The sequence below is a fragment of the Bombus pascuorum genome, chromosome 9 (assembly GCF_905332965.1).
Source record: "Bombus pascuorum chromosome 9, iyBomPasc1.1, whole genome shotgun sequence".
NCBI lineage: Eukaryota > Metazoa > Arthropoda > Insecta > Hymenoptera > Apidae > Bombus > Bombus pascuorum.
Genome location: NC_083496.1, coordinates 9,546,240 through 9,566,650, shown reverse-complemented (window position 1 = coordinate 9,566,650; position 20,411 = coordinate 9,546,240). Strand labels below are relative to the sequence as shown.

General features: G+C 30.7%; 1 protein-coding gene across 5 annotated transcripts in view; it reads left to right on the top strand.

Annotated features, from left to right (window-relative positions):
• LOC132910659 (segmentation protein cap'n'collar) overlaps nt 1–20,411 on the top strand; it is a 116,328-nt gene that overhangs the window by 5,080 nt on the left and 90,837 nt on the right. Inside the window, exon 1 of one of the 5 annotated variants that reach the window (XM_060966490.1) lies at nt 5,943–6,110. The exons of 2 other annotated variants lie outside the window; for them this stretch is intronic. In XM_060966490.1, the coding sequence (XP_060822473.1) occupies nt 6,054–6,110 (57 nt within the window). In that variant the 5' untranslated portion in view covers nt 5,943–6,053. Of the gene's footprint in view, nt 1–5,942; nt 6,111–9,844; nt 10,245–20,411 lie in introns of those variants that run through there. 2 more of the 5 variants (XM_060966493.1, XM_060966492.1) reach the window with 2 other exon arrangements.

Below are 20,411 nucleotides of genomic sequence, written 5' to 3'. Positions count from 1 at the left end.
TTTGTGTATACTTCCTTCTACAGACAACCTTTGTCATTGGATCATACGATTTAATTAAGTATCAATTTATTTCATTCCATTCCAATTCTAACTGTTACATAACATGAAAAACGACAAATATTTTCTATAGAAGTAAAAATTTCGTACACAAAGAGGGCTATTAAATTCCAAGGCGTATTTTCTTACTTTTACATATACTATGTGTAATTTTCAATTGTATATTACACGTTACGATAAAAGCATCTTATCGTAAGAAGAAAGAAGTACTCAATTGTGGAGATTTTAGTTTTACATATCAGTTTTTAAAATTCATTTAAAATTATAAATAACAGATACAAAGAATACGTTGATTAGTACAAAAGTCAAAATAATATTTTCTAATATACATATATAAGAAACTCTTCTCATTTATTTTATCAATTGGTCACTAACTCAATAAACTTGAAGATTCGTAGAATGTCACAGATTTAGATATCGATGCCCTACGCTTCTCTTTTACAAAGACTCTTTTCGTTCTCCTAGAAACTTACATTTTCATTAGTACAGTAATTAAATATTTTGATCGCGGTAATCTAACTTTCTTTAGTCGGTGAATTTGGTTTTTAATCATGAATTATAAATATTGTGGTTATAAGCACATGTGACTTGTCGGTGATCGCAGACCTCTTTTTATCGCATGGCACTGCATCATCAAAATTTCCTGCGAATTCTCGTACAACGGCCTCGATTGCAAAAATAATTGTGTGGAAATACACGAATATAAACGCGTTTCTGGTCGGTTTCGTGAAAAAAGAGGCGAAAATGCCAGATGCGACCTCGATTCGTTGAAAATTGACGAAAAAAGCTTTTCGAAACGTGCTTTTTTCTTTTTCGGAATCTAGTAAATATTCTTGCTTGAAATAACAGCGTATAAATATATTCTATGATTTATTGAGTGTTTATCATCAATAAAAGAAAGAATTAAGAATTTATTGATAACAAAATAAAAATTCTATTAAAACTTAATTCTTGCAATATAACTTTCCTTTTACTTGTTTGCTATGCACATATTTTTATCTATATACTAATATTAAACAATATCATAATATTTTTTAAAAATATAATATATTTTGGAAATATTCATATTAATAAAATATATATTTATTTTATTAAAGAATAGCGTCGCACATATTGTACCGATAAGTTGACCAGCCGTCTGGTACAATCTGATAGAATCAAAGCGTATTATTTAATAGATTTAATTATCATCTATTATCAAAAGACACACATGTATTGCCCTTTTGCGCAGTAAGAAACAATGTTCATTTATACAAACATTGCATTGTGCCAATTGCCTAAATTTCTCTGGCAATTGGTTGATGATATTTTATAAAGAGAATGAGCATATCATCGTATTTCTTCTTCTACTCAATTATTATTTCTTATAAACGCGAAAAACAAAAGTAATGTACAACATACAAAAGATACTATATTGTAATTGTATAACAATAATCAACATTTGATTTGAAACAAACAACTACTTAATTTAAGAAATTATAATAAAATAAATTATTATATAAATATATATAAGAATATTATTAATAGATACAAGTAAAATATGAATATTATTTGATAATAAAAAGGGTCAATTGTTATTAGTCCAACGTTCGTTGAACAAAGGATTTTATAAAATACTCTTTATCTTGTATGCTACCATTACTCATAATTTCTTTCTTCTTCTGTCATGTATTTATAATTGGCATTCTGCCGCATCCACTTGCGTTTTCTCTATTGCGCTGTATCCCAAGTTGTACATGCGCGCCTTTGCTTTACTATATGTGGAGCAAAAGAGAAATCAGATAAGTTGCAACTATATTTGTAAAATATCTCTAAAAAATATGAGTTTCGCAAGCGCGTTTTAACTTTACATCGCTTATCTATATAACCTTACCACGATCAACTGGTCATTACATATTGTTTGTTAAAATTCAAGTATCTGTTCATTGTCAACTGCTAGATATTTATATTAAGAACGAGAATGATATACATACATGGTAACTTCGCCACGTTGACATTTATTGCCGCTTGCATCAGTGAAAATGAATTCTATTATTCACTATGTAGCTAGTACTTATGTTAGCTAATAGTTGAATGTTTAAGCGCTTTATATACTTTGTCCCAACCTTGCAGTTTCTCGTTTTTGGTTTGAGAAGGTGTGAGAAGGTTTTTTAATAAAAAATGAAATTTTTCAATAAATTTTAAGGTTGAATAGATCCTGAATGGTAGAATTAATTATATATATTCCTCTTAATAGAACAGCTTATATAAAAGGTATAAATATATGTAAATGATCTTTTAATTTATATTTATAGTATCTTTGTATACTTATAGTAGTAATCAAACGTTATAGTCCTTGCTTACAAGATTAATTTCTAATTTAATGGTATGACCATTAAAATCTACATTTCAATAAATTCAAATCACTTAGAAACTACAAGTGTTTTCTATTTATAAATAAGACGATATTTATATATCGTCTTATCGTTTAGGTCACTCACATTTGTTATTATTTTGTGTTTATCTTTCACTTATTGTACTCATGTTACGCATAAGGAAGTACACAGGTTAGCAATATCGGTGCGTGATTAAATTATTAACATTTTTTTATTGATTGTATTCGATCTATAAAAAGTTTGTTTCCTCTAGAGTAATATCTCGCAAAATATTTTATAAGGACGTATTGCAAAAATATTTAAATTACATTTTTCCCCGTACACTTTTCTTCTTTAACCTTCATTTTTGGGTATAATTAATTATGGTGTTAATGCTACATATACGTATGTATGTATAAAACAAATATTCAATGTTCGTGACAATCATGGTAAAACCCTCTTAGTGTGAAAACATCGGTGGCGAAGTTGGTGTCATCGAATTCGCAGCAAGTTTTCATTCCCAGAATTAACCCATTTGTGTTCAGTTGATAAAATAAACAGCGAATGAAAATGAACGTAAGAATAAAACTACTGTTAAACTACTACTAAATAGGTTTATTGTTTCATAATGGAAAGAAGTACAATTAATTGGTCAGATTTCCTCGACTAAGGCGTGTCGTGTATTTAAATATATATTCAATTAGATTAAATAAAATTGTAATTTACGTCAGTTTGTTTGACTTTTATTTTTATCTCGTTGACCTGTAGACTGAGTGGAACTTTAAAAATATAAGAACACAGTTGTGGAGATCAAAAATAGTTCAAAGAACGCAATAAGATATACATGTTAATTAATGATGGTTTTATTGTCGGTGATGTTCTTTGATTTAATATATACAGACACTGAGTTTAATTTATTTTCTGTCTTATATTTAACTGAAATTTTAATTACATCCTTGCAAAAGTCAAACAGAGTTTCATACATCCTCTAAGGGATGATTTCCTCAATTATTTAAAATATTTGTTCGTTTTCTCTTTGCCGCTTTCTTGTCGAACTTGAATCACATTCTAGTTGAAATCGTTGCACTCATTACAATCAAACTCTTATTTGCAAAATTTCTCTTAGCGGCTGTTCGTTTAACTATGGGAGAAAACTTTGACGCTCTGGCGAATCGCTTTTTCCGCTAATGATTTTCTTTTTTCTTTCCTCAAAAGTTGCCAATTACATTCTAACATTTGTATAAGAAGCTCATCATTTTCCGCTACATCGTTTCATTATCTTCTAAATGTAAAACTCGTTACTGCTCGGTCTGTGAAAATTCCCACACCCGTATCGTTGTTTGTAATGTATCTTATAAAAGTAACGATAACGGCTTCCTTTTTTGTATAAAAATACAACTATGCATCTTTTTACATTTTTTCCGCTCGCAATCATGTTCTGGATTAAAATTTAAGCAATATTAGGAAAATATATTTAACTAAATATAGTTAAGATATTTTATCATGCATAACATTAGGAATTTGTACTTGAAATATTTTTCACCTCTTATCTTATTAATAATGAATGCTTAAGTATTAAATACATTATAATATATTGAATTGTTATCAAGTATTAAAATATAAGAAGTTTGCAAATACTTTCGTTTAGCTTATTTTTGCACGTAATTATATTCGGAAACATAACGTAGTCTGCCTTCAATTTTCCATGATAGACCTTGCAACGAATGTCTAGCAGCTTATCTTCTTTACTATTTAATGGCAGTGAAACGTAGCTAGGTATATAATACCTAATTGTTTAAGTAGCAATGCGTATGTCCTTGTTTCAACGATGAATCTTTTCCTTCGCTTCTTTCTGTAATAATATTTCTTTAACAGCGCATACATTCTCATATTTGTCCTCGAAATTCAATAGGATTAGGATATTAAGCATTCTCGTAAACCTCCTTCGTAGCTGTCTCGCATCTAATTTCTGCTTCCCTCTTAAAATTTTCGATTTTTATTATGTATTTTAATTCCTAGAAGTATTAACCGTTTAATTGTATAATCGTTCAAGCAGAAGATATTTTCATTGATGCCTTGTCTAATTTTATATTTATATCTTACTTTTTAACAGCCATTCTGAATGATGTTTATTTTTTGCCTTCGACGAGACAAACTTAAATTCAGCTTCGTATGTTTTTTGACGTTTTAATATCTATTTACGACAATCGCTTTCACAATATTGCGTTATATTTGAAGTAGAGATAGTCTGATATGCCTTAATATGATAGAACAGTTGATAACTCGGAGAGAATTATCTTACATATATTCGCAAGTGGAAAATTGTCCCTTTTTAATGTAACCTCTCTTAATGTTGTTTTGAAACTAGTTCAGTTCAAAGGAAAAATACAAATAACGACTCTTTCATAGTCTACTCAAACTTAAGGTATTTTTTTAACATTAAAAAGATACGATTGGCTCTAAAATGGCTGACGAAAAGTAATAATTTCAATACATAATACGAACTGAAAATATGTATTAATTGAGAACCTAATCATCATCTTTCTATATCTCCTCAAGGTTATCACGTGGTCAAATAAATGTTAGTTTCGTTTATTCTCTTTAATTTCACGCATCGTTGGTCAAAAATACGATCTTTGTACTTCTTTTGCACGAAAAAAAGTTAACCACGAGATTTAATTCTTATACTTATGAATTAAATTCTTATTAAAAACATGCTGCCGATTTGGGTAGCACTTGCGACATACACGTTGATAGGAAGACATTGATACACATTGATGTATATATAATAAAACAGACTTTTAAAAAATGTAACAAAGAGACTACGTTCAAAGTTCAAGGAGACTATGTTATATAATGATTTTCTTAGTGAATTGATTTAGTTATCAACAGGAAAGATATAATGAATGAAATATATGAAGTTCTTATTTGCATTTGCGAAGAGCAGAATTGTACGCTTATAATTCTTGATTTTATTTTCCTGATATATCGGAAGAAGTATTTGCTATAGAAATATATTGATAAACATTTAGCATAAAATTACTAATTTCTGAAAAATACTTTATATATTTAACTGCAATATTCGTATCATTTATATTTTACTCGTAGAAGGAGAACTAAGCTGATTCATGATATGTAGATTATCTCTAGAACGTCATTTCATTTCCATTAGATTGTTGTGATACATATCAGAATCGTAAATGCAATATAAAAAATATTTATTAAAATATATATATTATACATATGACCTTGCCCATTTATCGTTATATAGAGTTCAGTTGCAGATTTTATTCGCTGTATTTTCTGTATAGAAACAGTGTTTATTGACTTGTAAAGAAGATTTTAAAATACTTTATCAGGCGAAAAGATTTTTCGTTCGCGTCACAGAAATAGTAATCCATAAATTTTCATAAATCAGCATAGTAAAGATATGCAAATGATAACCCTGTTGACCCGATATGGTTGAAGAACAAAGGTATACACCTTTTCTCGCACGTATTCACCAGTTGGAATCCCAGTTGAATATCTTCTAGTGCGACTCGTGTTGTCCCCGAGATAAGATTTAGGTTAGCCGTTGTGTATATGTGTCTTTCTACGTAAATTTACTAAATTGGAGTTACTTCCGGTTAATTGGCACATAAGATGGCGCGAAGGAAGAAAAAACAGCCGCGAATGATCTCTGTCTTTGTACATGATGATGTAGGTTTCACACTTTGCTTAATCGCATATTAAATGTTCTCTTGTGAAAAGTGTTGTAAGTTATAATGCTTACTATATGAAAAAAATAAAATCATATTTTACATAATAATTTGTTTGACATAATTATTTCAATTTATACAATAATTTATTTGAAATACTTATCTCGAAGATTACACTCGTAATACAATTACAATAAATAAAAATCAGTGAATAATTCATCATATACGAAGTATAAATAATGAAATTTTAACATTATTTCACAAAATTTAAATAGTATATGTAACAAATAAAATATATAATTAATTCATAATAGATAAAACTATTTTATATAATATTCATTATATATATATTTTTTTTTGTGGTGGGAAACTACAATAATAAATTAAACTAATAAATAACATATTAAGAATGTACATATAACATTAGCACATAGAATTTTATTCTTATATTTAAAGTACCTGCTTAGTTAAAAAAATTTGTATTGTTTTGTTTCTGTTTCAGGTATGTACTATTAATCCAACTTCATTTGGTAATGAACATTATTTAAACATTTTCAATATCCTACTCTTCTGTGTGATAAAACTGAGTCTTTTAGAATTTGTTAAGAAAATGTTCTGTTGATTTATCGTACCAACATTTATGGTAAGTTTTTCATATATCGAATGTCGGATTACTATGATGAAATCTCTCTCGTGTATACATCTCATGTATAGCATATGAGATTACAGAGTATCACCTCATTTGTTATTTTCATCGTTAAATTTCCAATTAATATTTATTATTTTAACATAAAAACATATATCAGATACATAGCAAGCAATGGTACATTCTGATGAATCAGAAAAACGAAATAAGTAACATTGCAAAATAGTCACGGTACATTCGTGACATTCTAATTTTAATGTGCAAACATTTAGCACTTTTAGTTACGTATTACGTTTCAGAGTTTAAAAATTAATGATAGAAAAAAATGCATGAGTGTTAACTAAAAATACAAGAAATTGTGATTATTTGCAATTCTTCAGTTTGTTTGGGAAAAGTGTTTTAAAAAGATTTCAGCCAAGGTTAACAAGATCGAAACCAGTCACAACAGCCTTTGCAAAAATAACTACATTCTGTGCTTTACAACGTCCGTTCTTTCGAGTGCAATGTTCTTGTAACCTTCGCAAATTGTACCCACGCATATTTGGCCTCAAACTCGTGGTATCTTGATTCTATGCTTTTTTCCCTTTTTCCAATTATACATTCAAACAAATTATAGAAAGTAAAAAGTTCTGAAAACTGCTTATAGGAGATTATAATTATTCTAGCTATAATTATATATATTTTTTAAATTATTATATTGATATAAATTTATATTTGACAATATAATTTATAAGCATTGCATCTCTGTTATCCTGTTTTGTCAACAGTACTTTTTCTTTATCGATAGATCGAAGTAATCGATCAGTTGATACAAGTGGTATCTTTATTACCATTTATCGGTTAAATCATTTTGTTAAATCCAAATGATTTATCTAGATTTACTATAAAAACTTATTTATCGATGACAATTTTTAGTGTTATTATTTTACATTTTGTTAATTAAATATACTTATACTTAACTTAGGCATATTACACTTAATTTATTCATTTGTTTGTCACTGTCATATATTTTAGCTTAGTTTTCTTATAAAAGAATTATCAAACTTTAATCGAAAAGTTCAGTAATTTGGTTAATATTGTGATATAAAATAAAAGAGTGAACTATTTCTGATTGAGAGAAAATGTAATACATATTTTATTTTTATGCTATGCCATGTATATATAAAAATATATATGCATTTTTAACTAATACAAAATTCATACTTTTCTTTTAAGGATATCAATAACATTTGTTTAAATTGCTTCTAAATTAGCATCTGTTTTTGTAATACTTTATAACATGTATTATATTCGAAAACAATGAAACGTACGGATGGTGCAGTAAATTACTTTACCTACTCTGATATATTAAAATATTGCACATGTCTCAGATATTTATATCTTTAAGAACAATGTTACATTGTTTTATACACTATATTTCAAGCGTTACCTAAATAGCAATGTTTCATTGTACTTCCCCTCTAATAATAGAATTTCATATATCTAAATCGATGCAATTTAAGATATCTTAATATTATTCTTAGAACATTCGACACATAGTACGTTTAATATTATCTTTAGCCGAAAATTACTGTATAATTAGATAGTAATTAGATACATAATAAGCGTACATAATTACAATGCTAATTATACAATAAATTTGCTTAAACTAAAAAATAATAACAATTGTCATTATTAATAGATGTGCATGTGTTACACACAGGTCAGTAGAACATATATTTTCTTAAATAATATCTTTTATGAACTCCGGAAAAATTTAAAGAAATTTAAATACAATTGAATTCCACAAAAATTACGTAAAACTGCGTTATTGTGACTATTATTTAATTAAACATTATTAAAAAATGAAACGAAGGTAGTTGTACTTTTTAAAAGAATTTGATTCCTAAATAATTTTCACAAGAATCTTCTGAAAGTTATAAGATCTTAATACAATAAGTTACATAATCTTATATACTGCGTGCCTAGTCATCTTTTTTAAAGAGCGACAAACACATGCAATTATATCAGAAAATGTATGCCTTCTCCGAAAATTATAATTCTCATTGTTGGATCACAGACTTCGATACGATATCGCCTTATAAGACATCGGGAAACCTTGAACCTAAGACACCTGACCGCGTGTTGGAAACTGAAACACGCACAATAACTTGATATGTTGATTGATCATTCTATTAATCATAACTACACATACTGTTCTGAAAGTCTACCGCCAATTTTCTCTCACTCTGTGGTTATTTCCCCAACCACGGCTCACTTGTGATTCCTGATGATAATTATCGACATAACGCTAGCGCGTGACGTAACTTGACGCCATTCGCATAGTAGTATACAGTAGTGTACAAATGCTTGTTTCTTTGTGCGATATGGAATATCATACATTTGGATGGTTAGTTCCAAATAGTCATAAATTTACAAAACTTCCACCGTAAACAGATAGCTTTACAAATTGTATGTATAATCTTAGAAATTTCGTATATAAACATGCAAACGTTGGAAATTTCGTAATCAATCACGCATTACAAACTTTATACTTATATTACTTTTACTACAAACTCGCAATCGCACTTCGGATATCTATGCAGATATCTATTCTTTTTTTTTTTTTTTTTTTTCTTTCTAAAACTAGGTAGACGTTGACTTCGCTTTCTCATCGCAAATATTATAGTAAGTGCTGTACTTTGAACATTTTGTATACGTATTTTTACATATTACATGCATTCTTGTATCTTTACACGTTCCACACAGATAAAAATCGACTAATAATAGATAAAGGTTTCATAAAGATTTTTTAGGCTAACAGAGCTGAGTAATTAGTGATTCTTTTGGCCAATCATATTCTTATCACAGCGTTAGAACGTGCTTGTGAACCAATGACAGTGTTAGTTATGGGTTAATATTAGTAGTCATATAATATAAAACTTTCTCTCGTATCAAAGTCCGGAAACAATAATCGACAGTCGACTTAAGACCAGAAACAGCATGATTTTCGCTCGCGGCGAAATTCAACCAGTTCGTGGTATGGGTAGGAGCACTCCAATGCCTATCCGGTACTGGTCGTTATCTCCTCACATGCACAGACCAATCTGTCGTAATCGTTGTCTTCATTCTGGTCGTCGTCGTCATCAAAGTCATTCTCCTGGGTAGTATCGTCGTCGATGTCACTACTTGATCGATACTATCAAGAATTCGAACGTTTTCAATAAGTATTCGATGCTGATATCGGAGTGTCTTTCGGGCGACACCATTAGCATTGCTGGTTGGTTTCACAGTAAATTGATTTCGTGAAGTGTTCGAGTGAAAACTGTGAATTTCGACGAAACACAACCTAAAATAGCGGTGACGTTCTGCATGCAGTGAAACATAAGTGCGGTGTGTAGATCGAAAACGAAGTTTTTATCAGAGTTTTCACAGTGATTTGTCTTTTACGTAAGATTTACTTTCTTTTAACTGTACGGAATATTTAACTCGATCAAAATGTTTAAGGTGGTAAGTTGAAGAAAATCTAAATTTAAAAAAAGAAAAAAAAGGAAGAGTCTAAGTCTAGAATTGTCTTTATCAGTCTCTATCAGCTTCTATACTTTTTATTAAATTTTCATTACTGCATTTACATCATTTTTTTAAAGTAAATTTGTAAAATAAATTTATTATTTCATGCAAACCATTTGGTCTTTCGATTCGATTCGTTTCGTTTCGATTTTCGAAAGTTGTCAAGTATGTTTTTTTTTTTTTTTTAATATCTCTAAGTTTATAAATTTAAGAAAATCAATATAAAAAGAAAATTTAACCGATTCAAAGTCCTTTTATTAGTTACGTAGGATACAGAAATATAAAAATATCATTTTTACCATAGTTATTAAATGAAGGTACTTAGGTACTACATAACATATCATAACCTTACTTTCGGACGTTGATAGAGAAATATTAAGGAGGACAATTAGCTTCGATCTTCGATAGATTTATCGCTAAGACTATTTAAATATCTGTAGCTTATTGTATAGTAAACCCGTAATAGTAAACCCGTCCAATATCAGGAAAGAAATGTACTCCAAAAGTACTGAAAAGCAAAGGTCAAATATTTGAAAAGTGAAATATTCCACAATGTTATGGGAACCCTCTAGCGGCGATTGCCGAAAGCATCTTTATTCTACATAGAGTTAAACTTAAAATCATTTATTTGATGGAATACAATAAAAATTCTGTTTCTCTGTTTCATTCTCTTGAATGAATTTTCAACTTAAATTTATTGTTTTTAATTTGTCTTAATAATTTAATATTTAGTTAATTCTCCTAGTCGCTATAACTTTAATGGTATTGTACATATTATTAAGGTATAAAATTGTTTTTTTATAGTGTCGCAAATGAATAAGTAAAACAAATAATTTACAAATATACATGTTTTAACGTATTGCCTTTTCAAGATTTTTTTATTTCCCTTATCTGCGAGTAAATTAATTTGTTGCGTAGATTCGCTCTTGGCAGTAAACCTCACTTCTGATTTTAAATTCCCTTTTGCCATTGATATATAACTTGGTCAAAAATCATTTTCCATGGTTTTCCGGGCATTTGCAATAGCCGAACAAAAGAAAAAAATATTTTGGACAAAAAGTGGCCAGCTTTCAATCGACTACAGATCGTGATATTGAAAATTAAAAAAAAAGGATTTTACTTCGATGAAAAGAACACCTCTACTTTTTTGTTTTGTAGAAATTTTTTCTAAGGAAAACCGTAGAAATAAACAATTACTATATTGTCTTTTCTTATCTTTCGTACAATAAGTTTTACGACATTAAAGTTATAGTATCTTTTAAACTAATCACTCTTCCACACAACTACCGTAATACCTTTTTGTGGAGAATTAAAAAAAAGCATTATTTTTGAAATTTTCAATATCACGATCTGTAGTCGATTGAAATCTGGTCACTTTTTGTTCGAAACATTTTTTTCTCCAGCTTTTGCAAGTGTCTAAAAAATCGTGGATAGGTAGTGATTTTTAGGCCACCCTGTATATACGTCTATGATTATACTGTTGACACGCGCAAAGCATGGCGCAATAATATATTTTCTTGGCATGAATCGTTCCTTCAGTAATTAGAATCATCGAGCTGATGCAAATTAAACAGTTTTCCACCTTTAAAGATTCGTTTCCCGATATTGTATATCTGTGGCATATTAATAATTATTTTTCTGTATAATGTATAATTATATAATTCTATTCAGCAATATTATACAATGGTTATATTCTCTTTTTAGATGAACTAAACGCAAAAGAAAATCGTAAATTAAGTTAAATGAAAATTTTCTACTTAAATAGTTATTAACTTGATTAAAGTTGATTAACGTAATTAAAGTAGTTATTAAGTAGTTATTCGTCGAAGAAACGAAGATCTTGTTCTTCAAATTTACGTGTTTTTCATTTATTTTAAACAAACCTGAGCTTCTAGAATACATCTTATTCGTAAACTCTTCAAATTATTGAATTTTGAAGTAATTTATTTTGATTTTGTATCGTATTTATACAGATCTATCATTATTAAAAATCAACTTTTTAAAAATATATAACGTGCTTCAAACTATAGTGCCATGGTTGTCTAGTGGTTACAACTTCAGTATAGAAGATTATATGATTATATGATTTTGGCAAAACATAAATTTGCATAACTAGTTAAACACGTTTTCGTGTCCAATTTTGATAGATTTCGCATTAAAATATGTGTATTATATGCGTACGTTACTTATACTAACTTTAGGTAACAGAAGGAAATTATAAATATTGCTTACAAAAGTTTATTAATTTTTCCAATAGAACAGATGAACTTTTTAATAATTTCAATAATATTTTTTAACAAATTTATTTTTTATCAAGTTATCTTATTACAAGTTTTACAAGCTCCTATTATAAATTCAGTAATAAAGTCAAGTTTATTTTATATTCGACGGAATACAATATTATTTGATTCAGTTTTTGCATGCGAAAATGATTATCGTATTAACTTTATACTTCAAAGCTACTCAACTGTGTTTTTCAGATTTTCAAAGATTTATGACTATTATAAAATGACTATGAAACAATAATATGCTTTTTCTTATATTTACTTTCCATTAAAAGTTTCTTATCTGAAAGAAGTCAAACACTCTGTACTATTTTGGATCACTGGAGCATTTTTTATTACATCAATTTTATTACAACATTACATCAAGCAACATTACATAACAGATAATATTTACTGTATTTGTAGGTTCAAAATAATATCACGAACTATTAGTTCGGCTAGTTTTATCGCTATTAGTTTAGTAAACTAGATTCAGAAAAATTGTGCTTATATAGTTAAGATTCAATCAGATAAAGTACAGATAAGATGAAGAGTTTATGGCTCTTCCATCTGTTACGTAATAAAGTTTCAATTTGAGAAAATTATCAGAAAAGCGCTTGTTAATAATTGAAATATTCATAATAGATTGGTAAGATACGTGATATCAATATGTTACTTAAAATACTCATTTTTATTGGGTATGAACCATATCTCTTGTATCAGAATTTTTAAACCGATACTGAAGTACACAAATACCTATTCCTATATGTATATACCTATACACGTGTACCTAAAGTAAACAATGTTTAATATTTTAAGAAATTTAATACTATGGCTTTATCAGTGTTCGAATACTGAAACAATTTTTATTGTAACATATCACTAGATAGGTTTCTCCTCTAATGAATTTATAGTTTAAGTATATTTTTTAACAGAATATAATAAATATAAAACAAAGATTTAAGAGACAACATTACGTTATCAACGATATGAAAGAAAAATTCTTTTGTAAAGTTTCTTTCATTTTTTAATTCAGAAATCCGACACATGATGAATACTTACTATTTAACGAAAATATAATTCACGTACATAATACAATTTTAATTCATTCAGCACAAAAGTTTCTACGTGCACTTGGAGAATTTTAAAGAGTGTAGAAAAATAAATAAGATGGATTCTTGATTTTTCTATTGAATTCCACTTGTTCAGTATTACGATCTGCCGGTACATGCATTTTATGTATCCACAGATGAGCAGTCCTCGTTCAATACGATTCATCTTACCGGAATAGATTCGACAAGTTACCGGTTGATGAAATTTCGTATAAATTATTTGAGTTGTTATCCAGCGTTAATATAGTACCAATAGGTGGCGATGGAAGCACACAGGATATTGCAGATTCCTATATCGAATCTCAATGTGAAAATAATTTCAAATACGTGTATTTTTTTACACATATACATATGTGTACCTTTTCATAGGACATTTTTATTACGTAAAATATTGAATTTATGAAGTAATATTATTGGGAAAATTAATTGACTAAAATAACATTACTTGAAGCTACCTGTATATCTACGAATCACGACATTATAGCAACCTAAATCAAAACTAAACAAGCAATCAGAATCGTTCCTCGGTTATGTCGGCTTCAGTTTGACAAATTATAGTAGCTTCAAGATAACAGGTAAGATAAACACCTTGATGTAGTAAAGGTGGTCTCGCATCAGGTTGTTGTCAATGTGTCAGGACTTGTTCTTTGGAACGATTCAGAACTGTACCTTGGCATAGCACATACATTATCTATGCCCGTTCAAACTACATCTTATTTTTAATATTCTTATTTTCTCAGCTGATTCCATATTCGCTCTTTGAAAATATAAAATGAAGTATTAGAATTGTATTATTAGATTTTAACACACGAAAATTATATCAGGTTGGTTACTATTAATTTGTAATAAATAAAAGTTCTATTATACGTGAAATTAAAATTCCGCTAAAATTTAAAAGTTTAAGAGTTATATTGAAATGTTTCATTCCTATTCGTAATAAAAGAAAGTTTCTCCTCTATGCAGAATTAAATTTCTATTCTATGCATAATAAAGTCCCTGCTGACAGTGATTGTGTATAGTATTATAGAATTTTGTTGATAATTTAAAAAACCATAATTCCGGTGTTATCATTATATTACACATTCATAGATTAATTAATTTAACCGCAAATGTCTACTTGTGTGTCAGATGAGCCGACAATTGATGTTTCTTCAAAGAACGCCGCTAGAGGTTTCAAATGTACAACTTATTGTGAAAAATGATAGTTATGACAGACCACCTTTGACGTTTACTTAGAATTTTTGTAAGATTACCATAAACACGTTTGCCACCCTCTATCACGAACAAAGTAGGTAGAATAGTTTTGCGTCCCTTCTCGAGGAGAAATGTTGCGGCAATGACTAATGATACTGAAATACTTTGGAAAGAGAGGACCACGAGAAAACATAGAGGAGAAAGTCAGGAACGTACCACGTCACTTTAACCGCAATTTCATTTGACTTATTATAGCTTTAAAAAGAAAATTAATTTTTATTAGTGAAGTTCTTTTCTTTTCGTCACAAGGCTATTATACCAAGTAGATGAAACGTAGGATTATTTGGATCAAGCTCCAATGTCTTACAATCTCTCGAACTTCGTACGAAATAATCCAATTCGTATATTACGAAACGCTATGAGCTTTTAAGCTATGAATAAGAAAATGTCGTGTACTTTATATTCGATAATAAAAATATCCAAAAAACGAGGAAATAATTCAAATAATCGTAGGATTAGAGAAATAAAAGAAAAAATAAAAATGAGGTTGAACAAACGTTTCAAGTTCACGCTAAGCAATTTTATAAATCATCTTTTCGACAGTTTGCGTCAATGATAAACTAGAGGACGAATTTTCGTTCATTAACAAGAAAAAGTCCATGATTGGCCAGTAATTACGATGATGGGAACAAAGACAGTTGTATAATAAGTCTGGGTATGTCGGCGTAGCATAATGCAGGCGTTATATCGGAGATATTATCGGTACTTACATCGGTGTCTCTTTCCGTCAATCGGCTGTCCATCCAATTCCTTGAAGCTGCCGACCTATCGAACTCTGGGGTGGATTCGCGATTCTTGCCTTAACCTTCCTGCCGTCAGCCATATCCGGCTCGTTAACATTTTTTTAATCGACACCGTGAGTCCGAATACTCGGCAACGTGTTCACCGTTGCCACGATACTCGGTTGATTCGTGCCGGATGCGTTTACACTCCTTTATAGCCTATAAATTCAAAGGGACGCCGTCTTCTTCATTTGTCAACCGCCTCTTCGGCCCTCCTTGCTACGCCTTCTAACTATTCTACGATAAGAAAGGACCATCATCCCACTACGGCCAGTCACGTCGATCTTGCTTTCTCTGCTCTTTCTTATTCCCTTCGTCCCACTCTCCCTCTTTTCACCGTCTCATATTTTTTATATGGATATCATCACGGAATTTATAACTTTTCTTATTATCTATTGGCATAATACGTGTACGCATGTAATACGAAGTATGAGAATTACAGGGGAAGAACGTGATATAAGACACATTTCTGTTCTCTCTTTAAGTGTTTCATTTCTATACAGCGTACGTATTATCTGGTTTTTCAATTGCCAATGTTACATTAAGTACACTCGTCTGTTCCAAGTATCGAAATATTTCATCTTATTCGTTTATATACCTCGATCCATACGTATAACGAAGAGTATTTACGTTTTTGTTATTTTTATTCACCTGTACGAGCAATTTAACGTAAAATAGGTTGACGAAGTTCAAGCGAAGTTGGAAATAATGCGCGATAAAAGTATCGAAGTAAAAAAGTATGTATGTACGTATAGATGTAAGACATCTGTAAATGTCAATTGGCCAATAAAGCAACACTTCTGCCGCTATAACCAATTAGTTGAAAGAGAAGAAGCAAGGAAAACCAGAAACAGAACGTGGGATCGTAGAATGGTAGCGATATTGTATCATAAGAAACGTGTCGTGTTAACGTTTAAACGGTAACAGTAACGGCAAGATAATGATCGTACATAAAAATACGATCATTAATATACCAAGGTACTTTCATACTTCATTAAATATGTACATTACCTGATAAATAATTGGCACGTTGCTTCATATCATTTTTTATACATATTTTTTAATAGTTGTATATAGTCTTATTATATCATTTTTCAAATATTATTTCTCAGGAACAATTTTAAAGCTGCAAATACGATATTCTTACGTACGCTTCATATCATTTTTTATATATATTTTTTAATAGTTGTATATAGTCTTATTATATCATTTTTCAAATATTATTTCTCAGGAACAATTTTAAAGCTGCAAATACGATATTCTTACGTACGCTTCATATCATTTTTTATATATATTTTTTAATAGTTGTATATAGTCTTATTATATCATTTTTCAAATATTATTTCTCAGGAACAATTTTAAAGCTGCAAATACGATATTCTTACGTACCTATGTATCATTATTGCTTTATGGTACGATCGTAAGGCAATCAATTCCAGGAGACGCGGCGGCAAAAGATCGAGAAGTGTCTCGCTATTCCTCGGGGATCGATTCTGTCGCGTCTAATTCTTCCTTTCGGATGTTTAACAACAGAAAAATACATTCAAAATTTAACGGTCAGCTTCCGATGGATCAAGCGATTCCGTTCCCGGGGTGTACAGAATGTCTCTGGAAATATTTTGACGTCGAGCAAGATCCCCGTGTGATCGATGCCAGTTCCCCAGAGATTACATCGTGAATTGCAGTTTCTTCGCGGCGGACGCGCACTGCATGGACTGCAGTTCTCCGTTTGATTCTCACAGAAGCGCGGCTCACGACGAATCAAAGCGACCCGCTAACATCTGTTCGTTTCTACAGTTTCTTGGATATTCCCGCGACTTTCCACGATCAACCGCGTCGATGGTCGTTCCGCGTAATCACAATTGCCGTGGATCGTGTTATATGGATAATTCCAAGTATATTTGCAGAAGAAAACAAAGTAAATGCGAAACGTTTACGATTCGCAACAGAGTTATTTACGAGTATATAAACTAATTGGAAATAGATTAGGATTATCTAGGAATTATTTAGAATGGCCGTGCTACCACGGAACAATTTATTTCATAAACTTCTGTGCGTATTTTAGAAGTTCGCGGCAAAGATCATTCTTACCTATCTTTGTCTTTTCCGAAGAAAATTACAGGATACTTACAGTTAGGAGACTGTCTAGACTCTAACATCTTAAATGTTCAATTTTGAAGTTTGCAACGAATAACCAAACTTGTATATTACGAGCCACAAAATGAGAAGATACTATGTGCTTTTAGCTCAGTAAGAAAAATATCAATAGCGAGAAAATGATCCTATGGTGAGATAATATTAAAACAAAATTCGCATCGGGTGAAACAGTAGCTTTCAGGAATTAAATATTTACTCGAGCAACTTTGACTAATCTGAAGCTAAACCGAAAAGCTAAACTTTTACATAGACAACCAAAGTTTTACAAAAATGTATAAATAAGTTCAGCGCCTTCGTGTTTAAAACTCCATTACATAAAATTCATGAGAATCAAAGAAGGCAGATTTTCGAGGAAGCTTTATGATATTTTAACTACGAAATAAAGAATTCTCGAAAGAAATATAGAAAAAGGGTGGCATCAGTTGGGGGTTGCTCACACTGGGATTAAGTTTGCCATGGAAATTCAGCATCAGTGCGGTGGGGATGTTGTCTACTATGGAATATTTAAAATCAGTACAGAGCATCTGCAGTATATTGTCATGATACGTGAATCGTAGGGCAGACATCGAGTCAGTAGAAATAATTAACGCCTTCGAAAGTCTCGTACGAAGAGGACACGAGGTGATTAGTTCGGCTAGTCTGACAGTCCAGAATCTTATTTGCACTAATGGCGGCCATAACCGAGTGAAGGCGTCCGTCGTGAAATCGCTGGACGCAAGACCGGTTTTCTTCCCCGCGTAATTACAAGCTTCGAACCGATCGCGCGCTATCTCAGAAAAAATCGCCGCTCGATCTGCGGATCTTGTCGATTTAATCAAAAACGACATTTTTACGGGTTTTCGCGGAAGCATCGTACGCCGGGACACGTTAATTATTAATAATCGTCGAGGAACGGCGAAACCGACGTCAAAAAAGTAATCTCGTGTATAGAAAAGCGAAAGAATCAAACTTCCTAACATCGTGTAGAAAAACAACATACCTACCTGTTCGATTATGTATGACTCCGAGATTGATCGTAAAGGAAAAGAATTTCTCTGATGATTAACTTAGCCGGGAAGAGGTTGACTTGTTTCGAATTTAAAATAAAATTTGCCTCGTCTATTTGCGATATAAAAGATAGTACAGGTACACTGCATATAGTACGCATATGCGTGTAATACTTATCGCGCAACGAATTAGATCGTTTATGAATCTTACTGTTGTATCTCGTGTTGAGGTTATTAGATGTATGTGAACAAAGGAACGCGTGGATAAATTGTAAGGTAGAAAATATATTTTAATACAGAAGTGTAAATACAAATCGGAATATGAGATTACCAGATTCGCAACAAGATACAGAACAAGAATAGAAACACACCCGAACCAGCTGGCAGCTGAAACGTGCAACACAACAAACATCGCAAGAAGACTAAAAAGGAAACACCCAATAGACCTCATAAAAGATATAACTTAGAAAAAACGAAGCTGGCACCCCGCTGGGGGTAGCCGCCCACATGCTATATTATTTTTTATTTATATTTTTTTTTCTTTACCAACAAGATATAACACTTTACCAAATGTCCGCAAGGACAAATTGTAAAATAACCAAAATAAAATAAAAAAAAAAAAATCGGAATATAATTGAGCTGGTCCAGATCCGCACGCTAGCTGTGTTACCTTATGACTGAAAGCCCTGAAGCCATCGTCGCCTGTTTATGATCTTTCTTCGTTCCAGTCTTTTGTCTACGCGCTGTCGATGGCTTCAGTGCTTGAGAAAACTAAAAGACCAGATGTAGAGTTTTCTGAGAAGCGGTGACCACTTCAACATCTCCTAACGATAAATAAATATGTCTGTAGGAAATGTGTTTAATATAAAATATCTACAGCTAAGATTATCGTATAAAGTTATCGAGCATAAAGTTCTACGTCGTCTATGCTATCACGTATATTAAAATGAATTTTCGCGTTCGATTAACTTTCATTGTGATTCGGTATTTCTTTCACATTGGGACCCATGATAAATCGCTATTCATTTAGAACAAGCTATGGAAGAGAATCAAAGGTTAGGTGTTTGAAATAACAAAAGACAGCATAGTGCAGAATGTATAAAGTGATTTACTATAAACTTCGCTTAATAAATATATGCCATAGGAAGTCACGTTAAATGTAAAACAAAATTTCCCAACTTTGCCTTGCTTTCCAACTTGATCCAATAAGTTAGCCGCTTCAAAGCGATCCACCGATGCCAAAGAAATCTATCCGCGTAGTAATTAAATCGAAATGGACGTATAGATAAAATTATAATGCGTTCTATGGCTTAAGTACAGATATTAGTGAGACAAGTCTGAGGCGTACGTTGAAAAGCACGTGCGATAATAGAAGATAACGCTATACGTTAATAATTATAATAAGATTTATAGTTTCCTCTTTAACGTCGAGCCGCGCACATACTCTTTTTTTCTTCTTCTTCTTCTTCTTCTTTTAAAATTATCGCCCAGCGTTTCTTGTTTCATCTACGATCAACAGTACACGCACGTCTTCGAGGTATATACGAATAAA